Source organism: Herpailurus yagouaroundi, unplaced genomic scaffold (genome assembly GCF_014898765.1).
Source record: "Herpailurus yagouaroundi ecotype Mexico unplaced genomic scaffold, PumYag 165, whole genome shotgun sequence".
Taxonomy (NCBI): Eukaryota; Metazoa; Chordata; class Mammalia; order Carnivora; family Felidae; genus Herpailurus; species Herpailurus yagouaroundi.
In genome coordinates this window covers 4,555,961-4,581,574 of record NW_024412406.1, presented here as the reverse complement: position 1 = coordinate 4,581,574, position 25,614 = coordinate 4,555,961, and the positions used below count along the sequence as shown (strand labels likewise).

The 25,614-nt window shown below is 38.6% G+C and overlaps 1 protein-coding gene and 1 long non-coding RNA gene across 9 annotated transcripts in view; one reads left to right on the top strand and one right to left on the bottom strand.

Moving 5' to 3' along the window:
- Positions 1-25,614, top strand: part of LOC121038064 (uncharacterized) — a 259,619-nt gene that overhangs the window by 188,593 nt on the left and 45,412 nt on the right. The window lies entirely within an intron of this gene.
- The window catches only part of FABP12 (fatty acid binding protein 12), a 28,032-nt gene continuing 17,534 nt past the window's right edge, over positions 15,117-25,614 (bottom strand). For 2 of the 8 annotated variants that reach the window (XM_040487511.1, XM_040487514.1), the window contains 5 exons: positions 21,827-21,993; positions 20,759-20,846; positions 18,700-18,872; positions 17,754-17,855; positions 15,117-16,142 (listed from right to left, as the gene is read on the bottom strand). In XM_040487511.1, the coding sequence (XP_040343445.1) occupies positions 16,068-16,142; positions 17,754-17,855; positions 18,700-18,872; positions 20,759-20,831 (423 nt within the window). In that variant the 5' untranslated portion in view covers positions 20,832-20,846; positions 21,827-21,993 and the 3' untranslated portion in view covers positions 15,117-16,067. Of the gene's footprint in view, positions 16,143-17,454; positions 17,856-18,699; positions 18,873-20,758; positions 20,847-21,633; positions 21,994-23,374; positions 23,668-25,614 lie in introns of those variants that run through there. The other 6 variants (XM_040487513.1, XM_040487509.1, XM_040487510.1 and 3 more) reach the window with 6 other exon arrangements.

Here is a 25,614-nt window from a genome sequence, read left to right as displayed (position 1 = left end):
GTCAGTATATTCTAAGGGGTGGAATGGGCATAGTGCACTTCTGTGCTCCTCGGACCTCAGCCAGTATTTGCACATATGAGAAACCTGAAGTCTTTACAGTTGGGGGGCGGGGGGGGGGAGGCAAAGAGGATAGAGACTCCTGTGAGGGTGGGAGTTAGCTCAGTAGCAGCAGCCCCAGACAAGCCTGCTCCCTGCGTGACCAATGCGTTCCATCCCCACGAGACCTTGCAAGACTTGAACTCCTCTAGTGCTAGGAGATGGCTAGGGTTAAAGTAGTCACTTTCCAAGCAACACTTGGTTTTAAAAGGGGGCTCTTGAAGTCAGGAAAACTTTGAAAAGCCAAAGAGGGGGAAATGTCATTTGAGCGCTCCTGTTAGGAGACAGCACAAGGTAGTAGGGGAATGAGGAAAGGGTTTCATGATACCTCTCACATAATTTCTCCCAAATCTATCCTAGGCCCCCCTATATTCAAGGCCTAAATGTAATATATGGATCTTACTGTATCTAGTGTCAATCATTTTAAGAATAACTAACTGCTTGAATTTCTTAAAAACACACTTTTCTCTATTCATACATTTTTCTCCTTTATATCTAATAATTAAGGTCAGTATGTATAAGACTTTATGGAATTCATGAGAAGCTGAATGTATCTAAACATAAGAAATTAATAACAAGGAGAGACAAATCACCACTTTACACATATTAGTATAGCCACATTAAAAAGATCTTCTATGCCAAGGAAGGCAAGGATGTGAAGAAACGGAAACCCTCATACACTGTCGGTGGGAATGTTAAATAGTACATCCACTTGGGAAAATAGTTTGACAGTTTCTTTAAAAGTTAAGCATGTATTTACCATAAGATTCAGCTATTCCACCCCTACATGTTTACCCGAGAGAAACAAAAGCATCCATGCAAAAGTCTATGCACAAATGTTCATAGCAACTTTATTTGTAAGAGCCAAAAACTCAGGAGAACCCCCAGAGTATATAAATAAGTGAGTGGATTAGCAAATTGTGGTATATTCATGCAAGAAACACTAGAAATGACTGATTGTAATAAAGAGAAATGAATGATGGGTGCACATAATTCTGATGAGTGAAAGAAGCCAGAAGGAAAAGAGTAAATAGCATATGACTGCATTTACATAAAACTCTAAAAAATAAAAAGTAATCTATAGTTACAGGAAGTGTATCAGTGATTACCTTCAGAAGGTAGGGTAGGGAAAGGGAGGGATGGAGTGGGAAGGAATTACCAAGGGAAATGTGGAAACTTTTGGAAGTAATGATACGATCATTATCTTGATTGTAGTGATGGTTTCAAAGGTACATGCGTATGTCAAACATTAAATTATATAATGTAAACATTAGTTTATTCTATGCCAGTATATCTCCATAAAGCAATTATTAAAAAAAAGACCAGTTTAAAATCTAAACTTTCAAAAATACTAAACAAACATCTAGAAGAAAATAAGAAACAGAAAAATGGAAAATTTGACACTAGATGTATCAAAGTCTGTCAGATAAATCCTGCTATAATAAATGATAGACACAGTAGGTGGAAATGAAGCAAATATGTAATATCATTCAAGAAGAATTCAAAGGAAGGTTTTCCTGTACAATTAGGTAGAGATACATGGTGGGAAGAAAAGATAAGAAAGCAAACAACCCTGGAAATCTTGTGAGTCTCTTCCAGTATAGAAAATAAATCTAAAAGATCAGGAGGTCAGAAAGAATGGAAGGCTAAACAAACAAACAAACAAACAAAAAAAGACGTATAGTAAAAGGAAATGTATCAGCTATCAAGGCTATATTAGAAAAAAAAAGGACATTGTTTAAGAGACCCTTTATACTGTACACAGCACCACCTTGAGGGAAACAATAGGAAATACTATTTCAATGTGTAATAAAGCCCAATCCATTCATTGATTGTTCATTTACTTAGGTATACACAACACTATTCTAGATACTTGGGATACAAAAAGGAACAAACAACAACAAAATCCCTACCCTCTTAGAGCTTATTTATCAATCAAAAAAAAAAAGCAGCTTTGTTTTCAAATAATTTATAGTTATATGTAGATTCATTTTATAAACTTTTAAAATTATAGTAAGAATTTAGAGGAAGTCTATGTGTCCAAAGTAAACATAAAAGACCATTGTGGTTTTTTTCTTTTCAAATGAGTTTTTACAGAAGAGGTTTGTATAAATCGGGGTTTTGTTTTATTTTTGTAACACTTCATAGTCAATTCTAAAATTATTTAAAAAAAAAAAAACAGTATAGTTGATGCTGAAGTATAGTTTCTTATCCCTTTTTCAAGACTAAGGTCTGTATCCCCCTTCCCTAGCTGCCAGGATTATAGGCTTCTAAATGCTCACAGCTATGACCCCATCCTGGGATGACTGTACCCCACATCAAACAGTCATTGGGTTGTGGCTACCCCTTCCTCCTGGGAGGTGTTTAAACATGGACCAGGGAGTTCTCTAGCCAAAAGCAGTTTCCAGTCTTTGTTTCTGTCTGTGCTTCAGTGTAGAGTCTATTGTTATGTCTTCAAGTTAACTCATCTTTTCTTCTGCAGTTTCTAATCTGTTCTTAATCCTATCCAGCAGATGTTTATTTCAGATACTATATTTTTCATTTCTAGAAGTTTCATCTTCCATTTATCTCCTCATTATGCTCAGAGTTTCATTACATCCTTAAGCATTTCAGCATATTTATATGTTTTAAATAATCTTAAGGTCCATGTTTGCTAATCTCTGCCATGTCTCGCTGTTTATCAAGGTTTTTTTTTTACCCTTGGTTATACATTCCATTTCCTGTTTCTTGTAATATTCAATAATTCTTAGTTGGCTGAATGGAGATTATGAATGTAATTCAGTTGAGGGCTTACTACATTTTGTCTTCCTTTAAAAAGTACTTACAAGAAATTTAAGTTACTGGCCGAGCAGCTTGATCTCCCAAAGTTTTTGAGCTTTGTTAGGGTGCATCTAACCTCACTGGGCATAGTATACACTACCCTAGGGATAGTATAGCCCATGTTCCAAGATAGAGCCCTTCTGGGGTGTCTTCTCAATGCTCTAGTTGAGTATCAAGAATCTCCACTCTGGCTGGTGAGAGCTTAAACAACTCTCTGCCATGTATGAATTCTGAATTGTTCAGACTACGGCCCCCTGGCTATTCTTTTCCTGGCCTCTTAAGTGTCACTCCACGCATGTGCAGCTAAGGATTTTGCCAAGAATGAAAGGGACCCTTAGTACAGATTTCTAAAGCTCCTTTTTTTTTCTGTAGAGTGATCCCATCCAGAACCCTACCCTACATCTTCCAACTATCTCAAACTCCCTACCTCCTAATTTCTTTCACTCAACTCAGTAAGGCCAGTGTGCCTTTCTTGTGATCTCTCTCTCTGCACGTCAATGAGGGAAGTGTCCCTAGGCAGAAAACTGAAAAAATGGTGGGAGGTCACCTCAAGTGTTTCCCTTCTCTAAGGCATTATGGCATTATATATTTCCTGTACTCCAGTTCTTGGAAATAGCTGCTTCATATACTTTGTCCGGTTTTTTAGTCATTTATTTTTCAAGAGTAAATACAATTTTTGTCACTATACCATGCTAGAAGCAAAGTCCCCAAATCCCTTATTATCTCATCTGCACATATAACACGGCATGAATTCAAGCTCATTTCAATGATGCATACCCTCTAGTTTTTATAACATTGCTCTTTAAGAACATGTATGTGAGGTTCTAATGTTGGAGAGGGCATAGCTTTTCCCCTTCAGTCCTTAAGAAGTGGGAACGAGTGGGAACGGAGGTAGTTCTGGAAATGGAGAATTGAGAAGAGATGTTGAGCCCAGTCAGTATCACAAAATGATAACTCTCTATACTTCTATATATATATAGGAAATAGTAACTCTCTAGGAAACAAACAAAAAAAACGAAACAAACAAATGGAAGGTACTATTGCAAGGGAAGAAAGAAACTGGAACCGAAATTCAAAATTATGCCTACCTGAGCTATTCTAAGTCAGCCAAATGTTTGCAAGTCAGGACCTACCAAGACTTTACTATTTTGAAACACATTTTAGACTTCCCTCAAGGGAATGGACAAACTAAAGATTGCCAAATCCAAGATGTTACAACTTGCATGTAACAGTTCTTATGGTCCACATTTGCTAAACTTGTGTTTGGTATTCAAGGGTCACCACAAGCACCCCCACCAAAAAACAAAAGAACAAAAACAAAAACAAACAAACAAAAAACATGGGAAGTTTCAATACTTTCTTATAGGCATTGAAATAATTTTTCTAGACTTCCTGAGATCAAATTACTCTCCCTTCCCTTCTCTAGCCTTCTAGTCTTCAGTATCTTTTGAAGCAAAAAGTAACACATAAATAGAAATAATCCTGGCTTTAGCCATAATCCCAGGAGTAATGATGAAAGCCTTACTTTTCTTTCAAAACCCTTTATCCAACTATAGTGTTACTTAGTGACTGAGAGCAAACAAAGCCTTTATAATGAGATACACTTGGATCCTGGATGTACCATTAGCATTTCCATAACCTCAGGGGAAATTAACTAACTTCTCTAAGGCTTAAATGTAAATGACCTGGTATGCAGCTTGACACATAGTAGGAATTCTATACCAGTCAGAACAAGAACAATTCTATACCAGTCAGCCACACAACAGAGAGGTTTTAGCATAAGGAATTGTTGAAGCTGATATTGGAGAACTGAAAGAGTTGTACGGAAGTATCAGATTGATAGCAAATTGCAGGACTCAGCTACTATCCCTGTGCCTGTAGGAGCAAAAAGAAAGGGATGGGGCTTTAGCATTAAAACTTGGTCAAGGGTGCCTGGGTGGCTCAGTCAGTTAACTGTTTGACTTCTGCTCAGGTCACAATCTCACTGTTTGTGAGTTCTAGCCCCCACATTGGGCTCACTGCTGTCAGGGCAGAGCCCAGTTCAGATCCTGTATACCACCCCCACCCCCCCCCACCCCCCGTCTCTGCCCCTCCCACACTGGTTCTCTCTCCCTCTCTCTCTCAAAACTAAATAAGCATTTAAAAAAAAAAAAAAAAACAACTTAGTGGAAGTCTTCTGGGAAGCTGGGACTCAGACTTCTGAGGAGAGGGCATGTGGCTGTGCTGGTGTTTGTACCCCTCTGAGTATGACTGGGCAATGGCCAAGTTCACCTTCTGTGTTTCCTTTCTCCCATGGATCACTGTTCTTTTCCTTCAAGTCCTGTGTCTTGAAGACCATTGCTTCATGTAATTAGTCCCTTTTTTGTTGTTGTTATTTCAGCGAGAGGTAAATCTGGCCCGTGCTACGCCATCATGTCCAGAAAGGGAAGTCTCTAATGTTTTCTAAATAAGTAAATTAGCCACTTTTTTGGGATCACTTTAGGTTAGTTCTGTCTCACTCTGTTAAGTTTTTTAGTAAACTTATAAAATCGAACAATTGTTTTGGCATAGTTTGGATGTAATGTCACTTAATGACATGCATCTTTCTAATATCTAATACCGAAAAGTTTTAAATCATCCTTAACTATCTCCTTTTAAATTCAATCAGGAAATCCTGTTAACCCTAACTTAGAAATATATTCTACTACTACTTGCCATCTCCTGCTTCTTGCCATCCCCAATGCCATCCCAGGGCAAGCCACCATCACCACAGGCCTGGAATCTTAATTGATCTACTTATATGCCTGTCTCATTCCCTAGCTGCTTTTGTATATTTACTCAAATGTCATTTTTTTTTTGTCTCTATCAGCATGGCCCCAGCGATATTTCTTCAGGCTGCCAACAGCAGTAGGTTCCAGTGGCTGATGTTGATTTCAGTTTCCAGTTTTCCAACCCTCTCAGAACCAACCTCATTGTACCACATCAGAGAAACCGGCATCCCTCGGAAGCCTCCTTCCCAGTGGTCTGGTCCCAACTCCACAGGGTCTCTCATAAAGGTAGATCTCAGTAGATAGGGAGTGAATTAAAAGTGTCCTCGAGGGCGCCTGGGTGGCTCAGTCGGTTAAGTGTCCGACTTCAGCCAGGTCACGATCTCGTGGTCCGTGAGTTCGAGCCCCGCATCGGGCTCTGGGCTGATGGCTCAGAGCCTGGAGCCTGCTTCCGATTCTGTGTCTCTCTCTCTCTCTCTGCCCCTTCCCCGTTCATGCTCTGTCTCTCTCTGTCTCAAAAATAAATAAAACATCAAAAAAAACTTTTTAAAAAAAAGTGTCCTTGAGAGTATGGAAAGGTAGATGAAATCATGTGTGGGGTTCTGGGACTTCCTGCACAAATAAAAGAGCTCTGCCTTGATCTGTTGCACACATCTACACACAATTTATTTGGCAAAAGGGTCCACTGATTAAAAAAAAAAAGTTTAGAAACTGCTGGTAACCAAAATTAAGTCAATACGTTGTTGCAGAACTTGGCAAAGAAGTGCTCATATCACAAAATAAGGAAGGTATACCTCTTTGCCATAAGGCTCAAATGAGTCTTTCTGTCAGCAAGAGTCATGTTCTCATCTGGTGCTGGACTGGATTAAGTATAGTCACTGAATTCAATGTCCTATCCCGTCAACAATTCTCGTCAAAGTAGTTCTAGGATTGTGACTTCAGTCGTCCTTTGATTTTGTCTGTAGGATTCTGAATGGTCCATGGCAGTCACTAAGACTAAATCTATAAAACACACCAGTGCTCAATCAGAACTTGGGAAGACTACAAACAAGACCTTTTCACATTCCTCATCCTCGGTTCTCTAGTCTCTTAAATGAGAAATTCTATTTTATGATTCTCAGAGCCCTGCCTAGTGCCAAAACCATATTTCCATGACATCTCTGCACTGTGTAAATAGAAAATTTTCCCAAATTCATAATGCATGATGGTATTCTCAACTTTAATTCTGAAACAGAATTCTCATCTATCAGTGCTAACCTAAAACTTATTAGACCTTCTATTTTTCTTAGTCCAACTTCTCAGGTCTCAGATTCTCAGGTTTTATTCCTTTTGTTTAGTGCATTGAGCAAGAATTTCCTTGATTTCTATAAATCTCTCTTATATGTGAAATCTAAAAACAAAACAAAACAAATAAACCATAAAAATAAAAACGCAGGGTGCCTGGGTAGCTCAGTGGGTTAAACTTCTGACTTCAACTCAGGTCATGATTTCACGGTTCGTAGGTTCGTGCCCTACATTGGGCTCTACGCTGACAGTGTAGAGCCTGTTTGGAATTCTTACCTTGTCTTTCTCTCTGCCCCTCCCTGCTCTCTCTCTCTCTCTCTCTCTCTCTCAATAAATAAATAATCTTAACAAAAACTGAACAAGCTCATAGATCTGGAGGATGGACGGGCAGTTGCCAGAGGCAGGGGCAGAGAGTAGGATAAATGGGTGAAGGGGAGTCAAAGTTTAAACAACAACAAAAAAGAAACCTACCTGGTGTCTTAGTCCATTCTGACTGCTGTAGTAAACTACCACAGACTGAGTGACTTATAAACAAGAGAAATTTATCACTCATAGTTCTGAAGGCTAGGAAGTCCAAGATCAAAGCACCAGCAAATTTGGTGTCTGGTTATGGTGTCTAGCACTTCCAGGATCTCCCCTTTTAGTGGCAAAGGGGTTGCAGCAGCTCCAGCCATCACATCATCTAAGATTCAAGTTCTACACACAAAAACAAGTTTGTCTAAAACAAAAAATAGTATCACCTGTACTATTAAAAATATTTGTCTTTTAATAATTAAGTTTAATTTGAAAAGAAAAAATGAGGGAAACAGAGAGAGGGAAAGGAACTAGTGAATATACAGAATATATAAATAACATACAAATATAAAATACGATACAAATAAGGAAGAAAATATGTATAATTCCTACAGGTCTTATTTCTATAACTTATGGCATGATGGTTCATTGGGGCATTTAGATATCAACTTGGAAAGCATAAGACATTAGATGTGTACTTTATACTTATATCAAAATCAATTCCAAATGTATTAAAATTTTTCATGTAAAATATGAAACCATATGAAAAAATAAGAAAAGAGACATGACTATTTATACACCTTGGGAAGTGGGGGAATTATTGAGCATGACACCTGAGATACAGGTATCCATTGACTTGTCTGCCCAGCAGCCCATCTCTTCTGAAAAACCTCCCCGGCCCTCCTATTACCCCCTCTTTCCCTTCACCTCCCGCATAAACCTGTGGTTTGAATAGAAGATGTCCTCTCCTTCTCTTATTCCATCTTCCTGGCCACAGTGGCTAGTCTACAGATGAGTTCCTCATCCAAGCTGAGCCTACCCATCTGGGTCACCCTGAGATTCTTTTCACCCTTCTCTGTTCATGAAACTGAAGAAATGTACATTCTGGAATGGCCTTTGGAGGCATAAAAAAAAAAAGAAAGAAAAATAAAAAGAATCCTGATAAACCTGTCTCATATAGGTGATAGATAAGTCATGGTTGGGCTCTTTCCTACTTCGTAAATTTTGAGCTCCAAAAGATAATCTTTATAATCATTTAGGGCATGAGAGTTTAGGTAGGGTTCAGATTAGTGGCATTAACTATGCATTTGTTTATCGCATTTATTATAACATAGAAAGACTCTAAAAGAAACTTTCATAACTTCATCTTGATTTCTCGAGAGGCATTCTGGCTCATGGACTTGGGGTCTCAAAGATCCAGTTTTGAACTCAGACCCTGGTATTGATCAGCTGAGGAAATTCAGCCTCCCTGAGTCTTAGTGTATACTTTTATAAATACTTCACAGAAAATGAAGCATGGTTCAAAAGTGCTAGACAGTATCTGGTACTCAATAGTGACTCAAAAAGCAGTGTATTATCATTGTTGTTACCTTATTTTTCATCTCAGATTATTGTCAGCCGAATTATTCAAATGGAACATTATTTTTCCAAATCTGTCCACTTAGAAAATATTCAACATTGTTAACTCTGCTGTTTACATAAAACTAAAATATCCCCTTTCTGTAGTGAGCATTTTTCTGATTTCTATTCTAATACTTTTGCCAAATCTACATGAAAGAATGTGATATTTAAAGACCCAAACTTTTGCCATTGTAGGATGAACAGATTGTGCCTCTCTAGGAGTAAGTCCACACTCGCTGAATAGTGACTACTGACTCAAACTGAATGAGTCCAAAGTGCATGGAGGCTGCAGCAGGGAGGTGCACACTCCCTAGGACAGACGTCCTGATAAGGGGTGCAGGAGAGCCCAGGCATGCCTCCTGGGCCAGGCTCCTGTCCTCACTCTTGCTTCTTCTGTCACCCTCGTTGCTAGTTTTCTTCTCTCCTGGGCAAGGCAATTATTCACCAAGAAAGTGGTATTAGCTCTTTCTGTCCAAATGAAAGCATTTGGTTTTTACACTGCTTATAAATTCCTGATATTAATGTGCCAGTGTGATACTTTTTTCACATATCTCTTCTCTCTTGAGTTGGTCAAGGGCAGGGAACACGACTTAGCTCTCCTTCGATCACCAGTTCTCATGCAGTATCTGGCACCTGGTGAATGTGCAGTAAATCCTGAATTACAACATCACTTCAGCACAGTGCTGTGTCTTGTCCAAGTTGGTTGTATGTTGATTGCCGAACCATACCTGAGGGACACTCCATGTCCAACGGTCATAGCGAGTGATGTTTTATTTGAATAGTTCTCAACCAGGTAAAGGAGATAGGAAGAGGTAGGCATGCGGCTTACTTACCTTCCCTGAAAATCTTTGCCTGCTGCTGTTGCATTTTCATGGGTTTTGTTGGTTGGTTTGAGCACCCAAAGTCTCTAGACTTCATCAAATTGTTGACAGATAATATAATATTAACACCAATATCCCAATGTTATGCTTGCACTTGCTTGTGGAGAATTCCACCCCTTACACAGCCCGCGCCTGCCCCCAGCCCCAGGTGTTCCAGGGCGTCATCATTGATGTGTGATGATGATGATCCTGTGTTCTTCTGGTATCTGATGGTTAATCCTTCACCACAAGGCCTCCTGCGCTGGGTTGTACTGCCTACAAGAGTACTTCTATTACACAAGAACCTAATACCAAAGCCAAGAGCACTGTTTGTGAAGCTCCTATAGCCACCCACCCTTCAGGTATGACAGCAGTGCTGGGGTCCATCTCAGTGGAGGGAATGCTTCTTTCCCATCTCTGTGCAGCAAGCTGTCCCCTGGGTCGCTATAGCAAGCTGCTCCTATCCCCAAGCCATACACGGGGCCGCAGGAAAAGAGCTCCCTTGGCCTCTACCGGTGATCCTGTCTGTCCAGTCAAAGCAGCCCAGAGGATTGTTTTTCTATGCTTTCCATTGTTTTCATCAGAATTTCAGTACACCAAACAATAAACAAGCACTCTCTCACTTCTACAAGGGCTCCAAGATCCCCTGTGTATCAATTCAGGCAAATTAAGCTGTGACAGGTCACAAACTCCGTGTCATTCCCTGGACCAAACTATGGCATCCTGCCACCATTTTAAGATAAAGGGAAACTTGTTTATTCATTTGTTTGATGTAGTGCTATACTTGATTCATAATCGTACACTGAGAACCTCTTTCTGCTTTTGTTATAGTTGTGAGGTGAATATTCAGGAAACATGGCTTCTGGTTCCAGTTCTTCCTGAAACCATCAGGATAATGTGGAAGTGTCTGTTTCCCCATCTACACAGTGATCGGTCCACAGTTTCTAAAATCCCTCCCTGGCCTAACTACATGAGGTTTGGTGCTAATAAAACTGAATATTCTTGGGGCACCTGGGTGGCTCAGTTGGTTAAGCTTCCAACTTCGGCTCAGGCCATGATCTCACGGTTCATGATTTCCAGCCCCGCATCGAGCTCTGTGCTGATGTCTCGGAGCCTGGAGCCTGCTTCGGGTTCTGTGCCTCCCTCTCTCTCTCTGTCCCTCCCCTGCTCTCACTCTCTCTCTCTCTCTCTCTCTCTCTCAAAAATAAATAAAAGCATTTTTAAAAAGTTTAAAAAAAACTGAATATTCTTCTTCATGTTGGCTTTTAGTGTGATGGCCGCACTAATAGTGTTCCCGGTAAAAATAGTTTGCTAATATATTAGATTGTCAGGTGCTGCTCTACTTCCAAGCCTGTGTATGATTCTTTCATATATGGCTGAGGTATAACTTGTGAGACACACTATGTCCCAACTAGTTTATTAAAAACTGAATTTTTCATCTTTTGACCTTCTTCACCCATTTCTCCCAGTGGATGAAGGGGGCTGAAAGGTAAAAAGAAAAAGAAAGGAACTGCAAACTAACTATAATCCAATGAAATTTTGTTAATTATAAGTTTGATCTAAGTATAAATTTTTATTAGTAACCAAGATAGAGGGGCGCCTCAGTGGCTCAGTCAGTTAAGCCTCTGACTTCAGCTCAGGTCATGATCTCACAGAGCCTGAGTTCAAGCCCAGTGCCAGGTTCTGTGCTGACAGCTCAGAGCATGGAGCCTGCTTCCGATTCTGTGTCTCCCTCTCTCTCCACCCCTCCCCTGCTTGTACTCTGCCTCTCTTTCTCTCAAAAAAAAATTAAAAAAAATTTTTTTTAAATAACCAAGATAGAAAATAGTTCCTTACATACCAATTCTTGTAAGATGGGAAAATACTTTAGTACTTCCAATAGTCCTCGTGCAACTGATTTGAAATTGCTGAACACTGCTAATTTTAGACAATTGCTCTGGTCTGCACGAAACAGAAAAACCCTGAAAGGCTGACAAAATAAATGGTTGTGTTAGAAAATGCTCAGTGACATTAGCATAGAAGTTTATAACAAAATTTTTCTTTACAGAGTTCTTTTTTTTTTTCAAGTTTATTGATTTGAGAGAGGCAGGGACGGCATGAGTGGAGGAGGGACAGAAAGAGAGGGAGAGAGAATCCCAAGCAGGCTCCATGCTGATAGAACAGACCCCAACACGGGGCTCAAACTCAGAAACCATGAGATCATAACCTGTGCTGAAACCAAGAGTTGGACAGTTAACCAACAGAGCCCCCCAGGCACCCCTCTTTACAAAGTTCTGTTCACATAAGTGGGTGGTGTAATAATCTAGACATTAAATCACAAATTCTGGACATTTAGGAGTCAGCCCAGCTTCGGGGCACTGTGGGTGGCAGGAACCCTGCACGCACCCGCCCTGCCAACACGATGCCTGAGAGGTGGCAAAGGAGGAGCCCCAGAGGAGGTGGGTGAGGTTGTTGGCTGAACCCACTCCTGCAAAAGCGGAAATGAAGCCAAGAAAGGCACCAGGAAAGGATAATCTTCAGGGAGAAAAGTGCAAACATAAGGGAAAGGGAGAGCAAAGGGAAACAGGCTGAAGTGGCTAACCAAGAAACTAAAGAAGATGTACCTACAGAAAATGGAGAAACTAAAAATGAGGAGTCCAGCCTCTGATGAAGCAGGAGAGAAAGGACCAAGACTGACTAGTGTCATATCCCATGTCTTATCAGTGGTCCCTGTCTCCTTTTTTGTGCAATCCAGAGGAATATTGTTATCAACTGTTTTGTAAATGCAAGTTTTTTAGTAGCTCCAGAAACATTTTTAAGGAAGAGGTAATCCCACCTCATCCCATTTTTTAAGTGTAAATGCTTTTTTGAAAGAGGTGAAATCATTTGCTGGTTGTTTATTTTTCGGCACAACCAGAAACTGGTAGGAAATTGAATATGGGAGGCTTTGAATATCTTGGGTGTCAACCTAACATTCTGTAGATGGGGTAATTCGTATATCCTATAACACCAAGCATACTTAATGGCAATTTGGAGTCAGTTGTTCATTTAACATGTCTTGAACATTTTTTTAAATTTATTTACTTAAATTCAAGTAAGTTAATATACAGTGTAGTATTAGTTTCAGGAGTAGAACCCAGTGATTCATCACTTACATACAACACCCAGTGCTCATCCCAACAAGAGACTTCCTTAATGCCCATCACCTATTTAGCCCTTTAACCACCCATTTAACCCCCACCCACCTCCCCTCCAGCGTATTTAAAAGTCTTTTATGTTTTGCCTCCCTCTCTGTTTTTATCTTATTTTTCTTTCCCTCCCCCTATGTTTATCTGTTGTGTTTCTGAAGTTCCACATGTGAGTGAAATTATATGATATTTGTCTTTCTCTGACTGACTTATTTTGCTTAGGATAATACATTCTAGTTCCATCCATGTTGTTGCACATGGCAAAATTTCATTCTTTTTTGATCAAGTAATATTCCATTGTGTATATATATACATATCACATCTTCTTTATCCACTCATCAACTGATGGACATTTGGGCTTTTTTCATAGTTTGGCTATTGTTGATAGTGCTGCTATAAGCATTGGGGGACATGTGCCCCTTTAAATCAACATTTTTATATCCTTTAAATAAATACATAGTAGTGCAATTGCTGGGTCATAGGTAGTTCTATTTTTAATTTTTTGAGGAACCTCCACTCTGTTTTCCAGAGCAGCTGCACCAGTTTGCATTCCCACCAACAGTGTAAAAGAGTTCCCCTTTCTCCATATCCTCCCCAACATCTGTTGTTTCCTGAGTTGTTAATTTTAACCATCCTGACAGGTATGAGGTGGTATCTCACTATGGTTTGGATTTGTCTTTCTCTGATGATGAGTGATGTTGGACACCTTTTCATGTGTCTATTAGCCATCTGGATGTCTTCTTTGGAGAAGTGTCTATTCATGGCTTCTCCCCATTCCTTTACTGGATTATTTGGTTTTGGGGGGTGTTGAGTTTGATAACTTTTTATACATTTTGGATACTAACACTTTATCCAGTATGTCATTTGCAAGTATCTTCTCTCATTCCGTCAAACTGCTTTTTAGTTTTGTTGACTGTTTCCTTTGCAGTGCAGAAGCTTTTTATCTTGATGAGGTCTCAATAGTTCATTTTGCTTTTATTTCCTTTGCCTCTGGAGGCATGTCTAATAAGTTGCTTGGCCTTGATCAAAGAGGTTGCTGCCTATTTTCTCCTCTAGGATTTTGATGGGTTTTTTGTCTCACATTTATGTCTTTCATCCATTTTGAATTTATTTTTGTGTATGGTTAAGAAAGTGGTCCAGTTTCATTCTTCTGCATGTAGCTGTCCAGTTTTCCCATCACCGTTTGCTGAAAAGACTATCTTTTCTTCCATTAGATACTCTTTTCTGCTTTGTCAAAAATTAGTTGGCCCTACATTTGTGGCTCCATTTCTGGGTTCTCTATTCTGTTCCATTGATCAATGTATCTGATTTTGTACCAGCACCATACTGTCTTGATGATTATAGTTTTGTAATACAGCTTGAAGTCTGGAATTGTGATTCCTCAAGCTTTGGTTTTCTTTTTCAACATTACTTTGGATATTTGGGGTCTTTTCTTCTTCCATACAAATTTTAAAATTGTTCTAGCTCTGTGAAGAATGCTGGTGTTATTTTGATAGGTGTTGCATTGAATGTGCAGATAGCTTTAGCAATATTTGTTCTTCTAATCCATAAGCATGGAATGTTTTTCCATTTCTTTGTGTCTTCTTCAATTTCTTTCATAAGTTTCTATATTTTTCAGCATACAGATCCTTTACCTCTTTGGTTAGGTTTATTACTAGGTATCTTAGGGGTTTGGGTGCAATTGTAAATGAGATCAATTCCTTGGTTTCTCTTTCTGTTGCTCCATTATCGTGATATGCAACCGATTTCTGTACATTGCTTTTATATCCTGCAACTTTGCTGAATTCACCTGTCAGTTCCAGCAGTTTTTTGGTGGAGTCTTTCAGGTTTTACACGTACAGTATCCTGTCATCTGCCAAGAATGAAACCAATGAATGTGATACACGGCATTAATAAAAGAAAGGATAAGAACCATATGGTCCTCTCAATAGATGCAGAAAAAGCATTTGCAAAATACAGCATCATTTCTTGGCAAAAACCCTCAAGAAAGTAGGGAATAGAAGGAACATACGTCAACAACATAAAGGCCATATGTGAAAGGCCCACAGCTAATACCATCCTCAATGAGGAAAAACTAAGAGCTTTCCCTCTAAGGTCAGGAACACAACAGAGATGCCCACTCTCACCACAGTTGTTCAACATAGTACTAGAAGTCCTAGCCTCAGAAATCAGAAAATAAAGAGAAATAAAAGGTGTAAAAATTGGCAAAGAAGAAGTCAAACTTCCACTCTTGGCAAATGACATGTATTGAACATTTTAAAGTACTTCTATTCCGATGTTGTTTTTGGTAGAATTGTTTCCTAAAAAAGACCACTCTTTGATCTTGGTTCTCCCTGTGAGAATTTTGTATACTCTGTAACATCTTGGTTGTGGTAATCCAGTTTTCCTAGTAACTTTGTTAATGTGCTGTGCAAGATTGAAAATATGAGTATGTAGTGTATATACTATTAAATTGTTAATTGATGGCATTTAACAATGTAACAGCACATCAGCCTTGAAGATATGGGTACCTGATATACTGTCAAAGAAAATTTGCCTCCAAATTTTAAGCTGGACATCATAGAATAACTTTTAGAAAAGAATCACAACTACATGATTTTTTAGATTATCGGTACATATGTTAAGAATTGTGTACAAATTGAAATGTCTGTACTGATCAACCAACAAACACGCAATTATGAAAGAAAAAATCCTGAGCATTTAGGACAAAATTCTTTCTAAATACAAATCATTATATACTATAATAAGTTAAATCTGAAATCTGAATCATCCCAAACAGCCTCCAATGCAACTTGATTGTAAACTCTAACAGGGCATAGATTTTTGTGTTTTGTTTTCTGATGTATCTCCAGCCCCTATAAAAAGGGTTTTTTTAGGAAATTAATATTATTTTCCCTATTAGGGCAGGTCATGTTGAATATAAAGGGTTAACATAGTATGTCAAATGAGAAAAAAAAATCAATATGAAGTGACTTTGATTATATTATAGCAGCCCTGAATATCACTCTGGTTTCCTATAGTTGCCAATACCAAAGTACCATAGAATACAGGTATACAAAGCTGGGAAACCAAAATTGCCAACGTTTGTGCGTAGTCTCTCTCGTATTAGCAGTCATAACATTTTACTTTGGAGTTTTATTTAAACAGCCTCAGCAGTCTGTATCACAATTTGGGAGTGCTTAAGAGTTGGAGGCTGAGTTTGTTTGTACTCTCTCGTATGTCCGAGTGCAGATAACATTGTTCACGGCACTTTCCTAGAAGACAAAGGATGAGATACATCAGTATTGTTGGTGAAACTGACTTTTAGAACCATGCAAACTAAGTACTATCCATAGGAGTTTTGAAAAGAGATCTACATAGAGAACAATAGATATCAACTGTTAGCTGATTTTGCCACATGTGTGTGTGTATGTGTGTGTGTGTGGGGGGGATGACAAATCATATATTAAATAGGGTATGTGCGGTATATACATATATATTGTAAATATGTAATGTATGTGTATATATATAAACAATACATATACTATAGAAACTTCAGTCTTTATTCAAACATTTTAAATGCCTAAACTGAAGCATTTTTGCGATTTCACATAACCCTACATTTTCAAATAATGACATTGTTACATTGATGTAGTATTTTATGGTTTTTAGAGCACTAATGTATACATAATGGCATTTAATTCTCTCAAAGAAACCATGAAGACATTTCTACATTTTTTTAAGACAAGTGAACTGAATTTGGAAAAGATAAATGACTCATCCAAAGTCATGTTAAGTACTGAATGGCAGAGATCGAAATGTACATTTTAGATTCTGCATCTAATATTCTTCCTAATGAACAAAAAACCCATCTGTTTGGTGATTATGCCATTATAAGGAGCAATAAAATCAAGTATCCTTAGTCCTCTACTTACTACTTTGTAAGGAAAATGTACTCTTCGTTGTGGAAAGAAAAAATATCCTTATGTGAAGAAATGAAGATAGGTTTGTTTGTTTGTTTGTTTGTTTGTTTGTTTGTGTTTTACCTCCACACAATTCTTAGATATTCCCTTAGAACTATTTGATATTATGTCCAAAATGGCTTTTTTATTCATTTTTGTGGAATTGGCAGTTTGGGAAGAAGAATCATTGGCATATATCCCTCCACTGTGTAGGGAGAAAGATGAACTGAGAAGCCATCCTCAGAGACAAAAGGGTGGACTTAAAAAAGTATGCTTGGGAATGAAGCCAACCTGGGTTTTAATCCCAGTACCACCATGTTTTTCTAGCTGAATATCCTTAGGTTAAGTCAGTGGCTGAATCTCAGTTTTCTCACCTGGTAAATGGATTAACAAGTTTTACCTCACAGGATTATTGTGAGGAGTGGGTAAATAATATATGAAAACATGCAGACACAACAACCACAGAAGTGTTAGTTTTTAATTGTGTCAACTCATCCATACACCAAGTCGATACCACTTAAGCTTTGCATTAGTTTAAATTTCCTTTCCACGTGTTTGGTGTTGAACTGGAAAACAGTGAGAAATTAATCCTGGTATGGAGTGAAGGATTACCAACAACTCGAAATCCCTGCTGAAATCTTTATTGCACAAATGCATGCTTCCTTTGGTTTATGACAAGTCAAAGAAGTAGGCAACACATTTTTTTATGTTCTTTAGTTTTTTTAGTTCCTCAATCCATGCACATTTTATACGATTTATGATCATACATTTATCTGCCAATGTTTTCCCGCATTCTTATAAAGCAAGAGAAAAAGAAAAATCACATTTACTTCCATTATTTTAGAACAAGACATCTGAGTGATTTTATATAGAGGTGAAAAATATACAGATGGTGAAAAAAATAATGACAAACAGCTCACTCACCACCACCATTTTCCCATCCACCACCTTTCTCTTTATGGTGGTCTCTTTGCCATTCCAGTCCTGAACTTGAACCAGAGAGTCATTATCTAAGTTTACCACACTCTGGAAAACAGACAAAACCAAATTCAGCTCAGATCGTCACATGTGAACACTAAAATTCTATGAAGTGCCAAATTCTTTTCAGCTTTTGTGATGCTCTCAGGTAGTTTTAGAGTGGTATTTATAGTTTCATTTATATTTTAAGACTTTGCCAACACTAAATTTGTTGGCTGAGTCTTCTCGGGGCGGGGGGGTGGGGGTGGGGGAGGAGGCTTTATAGGAATAAAAATATAATATTGTCTTGAATAACAATTAAAACTTTCTTCTCCCTGAGAAATAAGAGGGGTAGATACCCTGTTTCCTGTCCCCTCACCACCACACATACAGAAGATTCTTCAACCCCACAACAATGGTGAATATGTACTATAAATTAGAAAGCAGTTCCCATTGTGTTAAGTCACGAGGGCCTGTGGTTAATCTGTTACTGTGGCATAACCTCACCTATACTGGCTAATACACATTTTATTCATTGTGACTTTATGCTTGGTAGGAAACTGCTACAAAGTAGAAAGGCAGAACTTTGTTCCTGAGAGAAGAATCTAAGGAAATAATTCTCAAAATAGGTCAGCTAAGCATCTGCATCAGAATTATTGTTAGAAATACAGTTTTCAGGTGCCTACACCAGATATCAGAGCCTGTGAGGATGGGACCTACAAGGAGGCATTTTTCATAAGCATCACAGGAGATTTGTATGCATATTAAAATTTAAGATCCTGAGACCTAGATTTTAGCCCAAGTTGATCTAATACAGACTTTAGATGTGTTTGCTATAATTCATGATTTACTTAGAATGATTTTGAATTAGCATTCTTATGAAATTTATCTAAAAGAGTGTTGAAGGCCTCACCTTGGTTTTATGGCCACCTGGTGTATTTTCCTCAAACTCTTCTCCCAGTTTAAAGGAGATCTCATTATTTTTAAAGATGCTTCTGGTTTTTATAGTGATCAGACCTTCCTGTGTACTGATGGTCACCGTGGGTTTTGCCAGACAGCCAAGTTTCCTTCTGGCTCTTCCTATTCCTAGGAATCAGATAAAAGGACATTATGGTTAAATCCGTTACTGGCTTTGGAAACTCATGTTAGCTGTATAATTCTTTACTAACTAGGGTTGTGAGTTAAACAGATTAAATGCTGCATGAATTCAAGTATCTGAAGTAAGTAGCACCTTTATAAGTTAAAATAGATTATATTGTGCAGAATAAAATTAGTCTCTAGTTTTGGCTGGTGGTCATCATTTTTCTTTAGTCCTGTGGTTACTGGTCTTGTTGGTTCATGAAGAACCTCTTCGAAAATTTGATTAAAGCTATGAACCATCTCCCTATTTTAAAATGTACTCACTTATACAGACAAAATCCTTTGGCATGAATTATTCAACATCTTTATCTCTTCACTTGCATTCTTATATGTACACATATATAGAGTCTGTTTTCTTCCATTACATATTTTGTATTATGCTAAAATACATATAAAATTTACCATTTTCACCATTTTAAAGTGTACAGTTAAGTGGCATTAAGTAAATGTTATACAACCACCGCCACTATATATAGGATTTTTTAAAATATAAATTAAATAAATATAAATAAATAAATAAATATATAAATATATTATAAATTATAGTTATATAATTAATATAATTTATATATATAAATAATATATAAAAATTATTATATATAAATATATATAAATATATTATATAAAATATATATTATATATTATATAAATTTATATATTTTATATAAATTATATAAAATATATAAATATAAATAAATATAAATAAAACAAAATAAAATAAAAGTAATATAAATTAAAATAAAATATAAATTATTATTCCACTTACTTTTTCCCCTATCTCTATATCTTGGAGATTTTCTGTGTCAGTCCACATAGGGATAAATTTTTGTTATTGTTACATAATACATAATACTTTATAGAAACACCGTAATATGCCTCATGAACCCACAATGTGAAACACAACAAGTCGTGATATATTAGATAATTATTCCCGAAGATATTCACACCCTAATCCCTGGAAACTGTGCATCACTTTATGTGCTAAAGGGGACTTTGTGGATATGGCTAACTCAAGGATCTCAAAATCGGGAGTTTATCTTGGACCATCCATGTGGAGCCTAAAGATAATCACAATTTCATCGTAAGAAACTTTCCTTATAAGAAAAGGAAAAGAGGGGCGCCTGGGTGGCGCAGTCGGTTAAGCCTCCGACTTCAGCCAGGTCACGATCTCGCGGTCCGTGAGTTCAAGCCCCGCGTCGGGCTCTGGGCTGATGGCTCAGAGCCTGGAGCCTGTTTCCAATTCTGTGTCTCCCTCTCTCTCTCTCTTCCCCTCCCCCGTTCATGCTCTACCTCTCTCTGTCCCCCAAAAAATAAATAAACGTTGAAAAAAAAAATTAAAAAAAAAAAAAAAAGAAAAAAGAAAAGGAAAAGAGATGTTAGACTCTAGAAGAGAAGAAGACAATGTGACAATGGTGGCCGGACACTAAGGAGGGCCAGCAGCCACCTGAAACTAGAAAACAGGATCTATTCTGAAGATCCTCTAAAGATTTGGAGCAAATGCTTGCGAAATGATCATTTTTAAAAATAATTATGACCGTTTGCTTTAAATAACTTATGCAAATAATTTTCCATTGAGCATATGGCACGTGTATGTTTTATCTGTGTAAATCCATGGTAAATTACGTGAGGACAGGATTCTGCCGATTATAAACTAATGTTGCATAGAACTGCATCTAGGTTCTGAACCAATGCCGATTGTTTCTATGTGATTGCTTTTATATTTCTATTGGAGGGAGGGGCCCAAGATTAATCTGATATCATACAAAGCGAGTGTCTGTGTTATCAAGTCTCCCATTTTTCCTGGCTACAATATAAAAGTAAAAACGGCTCACCCAGCTCTTTCATATATTCTTCAAAATTTTCACAAGAAATGGATTTCCATGTTCCTTGGAGCTGATCAACCATTCTGTCTAAGTTGATCTTAAGGAAAAATAACATCATTAGGATGAGTATGTTGTTTTTCCCTGAAATAGTGTTAGAACTTGTTTTTCATACAATTCTGGTGGGTAGCACAGAAAGTCAGGGGAAAATATTAGGAACTCTAGTCCTTGTTATCTTTCCTGAATACAATACAAAGCAGGAAAGCTCTCTCAAATGTAAACTGGTCAAGATGAAAATGAAAACAATTTTTGGCAGGACCAGATATAATTTTCCATCTCTAATTTAGGATTAAAAATAGGTTTACAAATTCTAGATCCTTCCCTAGGAACTGCCCCAAACACACATAAACCAGTGCGTAAGGGGTGGAACTAGGCAGCTATGTTTATGCCATAGAATCCCTCTACCGCAGGTCTTTGTCTCTCTTTCTCTGACAAAGGGTGATCTAGAATAAGCCCGTTTCACTTGTTGGGATGAGCACTGGGTGCTGTATGGTAACCAATTTGTCAATAAATTATATTTAAAAAATAGAATAAGCCCATTTATCAGCTGTTTAGAGATCTTATCACATTCTCATCCCTTGATATTTTGTTTTGTTTTGTTTTGTTTTTAATTTTTTTTTCCAACGTTTATTTATTTTTGGGACAGAGAGAGACAGAGCATGAACGGGCGAGGGGCAGAGAGAGAGGGAGACACAGAATCGGAAACAGGCTCCAGGCTCTGAGCCATCAGCCCAGAGCCCGACGCGGGGCTTGAACTCACGGACTGTGAGATCGTGACCTGGTTGAAGTCGGACGCTTAACCGACTGCGCCACCCAGGCGCCCCATCCCTTGATATTTTGAACTAAAAACCAGAAAGACTTCGTAGATGGCATTTGACATTTGAACTAAAAAGTTAAATTTAGTGAGGGCTAGAACAATCATTTTAAGCCATGAACATATTGAGCAAGAGAATGGAACATAGAAAAAAAGGAAAGAAAGAGATTGTGTTCACACACACACACACACACACACACACACACATAGCCTTGTTACTGATGCTTTTCCAGATGCCAGTTCAATTTTCCATGAGCTTAGAGAGTCATCATTGCCATGAGAACACAAATATCTTCTTAGTAAATCCCCCTTAATTTAGGCTAGGTTTTACTCCTTTCAGTCTTGACTGTAACACTCTGATGTCCTCTGATATCTGTAAGGAATCGGAACAGAGGATAAGGGATATAATAGCAAATACACCAACTAGAGAAGAGGAGACTCCAAAGGTTAAAAGACAAGCACAGCCTTACACATGCCATCAGCCCTGAGAACACCATTATTAATTCTAGGCAATGCTTGATGTCCATATCCTAACACAGAATTAGTAAGAAAAAGTGCAATTATAAAATTTTTTAAGACAGAAAAGGAGAATAGCATTTTATAACAATTCCAATTAAAATATTAAATATCCAATATCTATAAATATCTGTTAAAGCACTTACCCAGGTCAATGGTCTTACTGATAATTACTCAACTAACATTTATGGAGCACCCAGTATTGTATACCTAATATAAGCTAAGCAATTTTGCATACACCATTGATTTAATGTCCCAACGATGGTTGAAAAAGATACCATAGTTTGTTTTCCTTCCCTGTGTTAGGAAGCTTACTATTATAATTTTTTTTACATTAATGTGTACAATTTATATTTATCCCCACTCAGTTGAATAGCGTGAGACCAAGGCCAGGAAATGACTTACCACTGAAGGTACTAAAGATACTAAAATTAAGCACTGAAGTTATTAAAATTCCTAGGATTTTTTTAAAGAAAATGTCAAATGTGTTGTTTCATGAGTCTGATGCACACTGATCCTCTAACACAAGGAAAATCACCTATTGGAAATCATCTCCTTGATGATTGGGAGCTCATATTGGGAGCTCAGTATAGGTCTCTATGGCTGGCAGTTTAGACTTTCAGAAAAGTGTCAGTAAATAGAGTCCATGCATGGCCTCTGTCTCTGCCCCTGTGGTTCTCTGTTCATGTGCTCATCATGCCAATTCCAAGACAGCTAAGACGCATTAGCCTGGTCATGTGTCTACTTGGTTGTTCTCTGCCTATTCTGTGAGAGATGCTTTCTGGTGTCCATTAATATGCGAGTCAAAAACCTTTACACCTTATGCCCGTTCCCTTAAATACATCCACATTCCTTGATGCTTCAATTTTTCAGTCCTTGTCCTTCCAGACCTGCAACCAACCCATTAAACTATCCCCTCTACTCATGAGTATGTCTTCATTCTCACCTCAGGCCACTGCTCCATCCACACAGAATGAGTAACAGGCACACCACTCTGAGCTTTGTCCATTGGGACCATTTTTCCTCACCACTATTTTCAAGTCCCCTCCCACTCTGAGTGTAATTAAATCACTGCCCGTTTTGGTTTCCATCCACACAGTAAGCCGACCTGCCCATAAAACATGTTCAAGCTCTTCCTATTCCATAAGCTGGTTAGATGAGCCCCCACATAGTGTAGGAATGATCTGAGGGACGGGTGCTGGTACACCCGTGGTGGGTGATATGAGGATCTGAGTCACCTGCTCATGCAGTTAACTCATATCTTCTGGTCTTGCTTAGCCTTGATCCCACAATTTCAATCTTGTTTTGGAATGTTGCTGGGCCTGCCTGAGTTTATGACTCTGTGGGTCTGACAGAACCTAGCTCATAATGGACAGTTCCAGACACATGGTTACTTGGTTTCTTACAATCAAGAATTCTGCCTCTGCTAGGCTCCGGTGACACACCGGAACACAGGTGACACACATGACACACAGGGACTCTTTTCAAAAAGCTGGTAAGTTTCAGAGCGCCTGGGTGGCTCAGTTGGTTAAGCATCGTTCTCTTGATTTCAGATCAGGTCATGATCTCACAGTCATGAGATCAAGTCCACGTGGGGCTCCGCACTAAGTGTAGAGCCTGCTTGAGATTCTCTCTCTCACTCTGCCCCTCCCCCGGCTTTTGCGCCCCCCCCCCAAAAGAAAAAAAAGTAAAGCATATAAGTTTCTGTTGCAGACAGCATGGTCTTGCTCCAAAACCCCAGAGGTCTGTTTTGTGATGCCACACTGCATACTTTCTCATCACTAATCCTCTGCTGGCCTAGGGTTTGCCAGATCATACGATCCAAGGAGCAGGGCTGCTTGTACTGCAATTCTGACTTTCTGCTCCAGTTCTCATTCAAAGCAGGGAGCTATTCCTGTCACTCAATATATGAGCTGGAGCACATTCCTAGATGTGGAATATGTTGCACCAGAAGCCAAAGGCATTTTGTTTCCTTCTTTCTGGTACAAAGGCAAGATGCAGCAATTTGTCTTTTGGAAGAGTTATCCTCACTTGGCCTGACCCAGCTGGATCCCTAAACACTTTACAACGGTGGAAGTTCACTCAGTTGCCATCAAATTAAACTCCTATACACTGTAACACATATGTCTTACCAATGTCTCCGAGTGCTAGCCGTTCTTGCTCATTCACCTTATCAACAGGATGTGTAGGACGTCCAGACGGCTCAGATCTCATCTGATCATATTATAACAACAGAAATTAACGTAGGCCCCAAACAAACCTGTAAATGTATATTGTTTCATGTAAATACAAACAGTTTCTGTTCCTTTCTCTGATCTTTCCTGATTGGGATCGAAAAGAATGTCATACAGTATACCCGAGGCCATATTAATCTGCACCAGCGAAGATAACACATCTAGCATAGTAGCCATAATTGGGGTTATTATTTGAGTTTGCAGTAGCCTGCAGTCATTCTCCGAGATTCATTTGGTTTCTGCAAAGGTCAGACTGGTGAATTAAATGGAGCTATGATATGGACCACTTCCCACTTCATTCTTAAGATCATTTAGAGTAGCATTAATTTCTGCCACACACCCCCCATCGTCACCACCAAATACAGTGGTGTTTGATTCACCATCTTATCCAGGACTGGCAAGGGAATGGGAGATAGAGGGAATGGGACTGTAGAGGTACAGTTTCAGAAGCTTCCACTTCACCTTCTCCACTATGATAGGTCTCATTTGGTTTGAATGAATTCAAGGTGGGTTTCCTTCAACAGCCAAATGTGTCAATTCCAATCATATATTTGGGGACCAGGGACTTGACCCCTGGATGGGTCTACAAACCTCCTGAGCCTTTGAGAGTCAGATTTAGGCAGGATTCTGTTTATTTCAGATCCTGGCCCCTCAATGCCTCCACCGTACCATGATGTTTCGAAACCCTATAAATCAATGTTAATTCAGACAGAATACCCTCAGAATATTTGGATAGTCCTCTTTCCACAGTGTGTATTTTCTCAAGTAAATATCTTAGGTCTCCTTTGAGGAAAATGGGGGAAACTAACACTGTATGTTTTTGCCGTGGCATTTCAAAGTCTTCCTCCTGTGGCCTTGGCCACCTCTTTAGCTATTGGTTTCAGGGTCTACAAACTTGCTAAATTTGAGGATCTGGGCAAAAAGATAAAGACTTTCTATTGAGGCAACCACCCTCCATCTGTTATTCATATGCCTTCTTTTTGTTGATGTATTAAGCAGCACCCTAATTGGCTATTCATCTATTTTGCCTTTAGAGACACAAGGTTCCATTAATCATCTCCACATCTCCCTCCAGGTCAAGCCCCCTTGGCTGCCCTTCAATTTTGCCTATTGCTATGATAATAGAAACCCCCTGGCTTCTGGCAATAAAGTGCTGTCACCTGCCCCTTGTTGCTTCAGAGTCTCATCATTGCCATTGCTATCAATGAACCAACTGATAGAAATAGAAGAGAGAGAGAGATAGG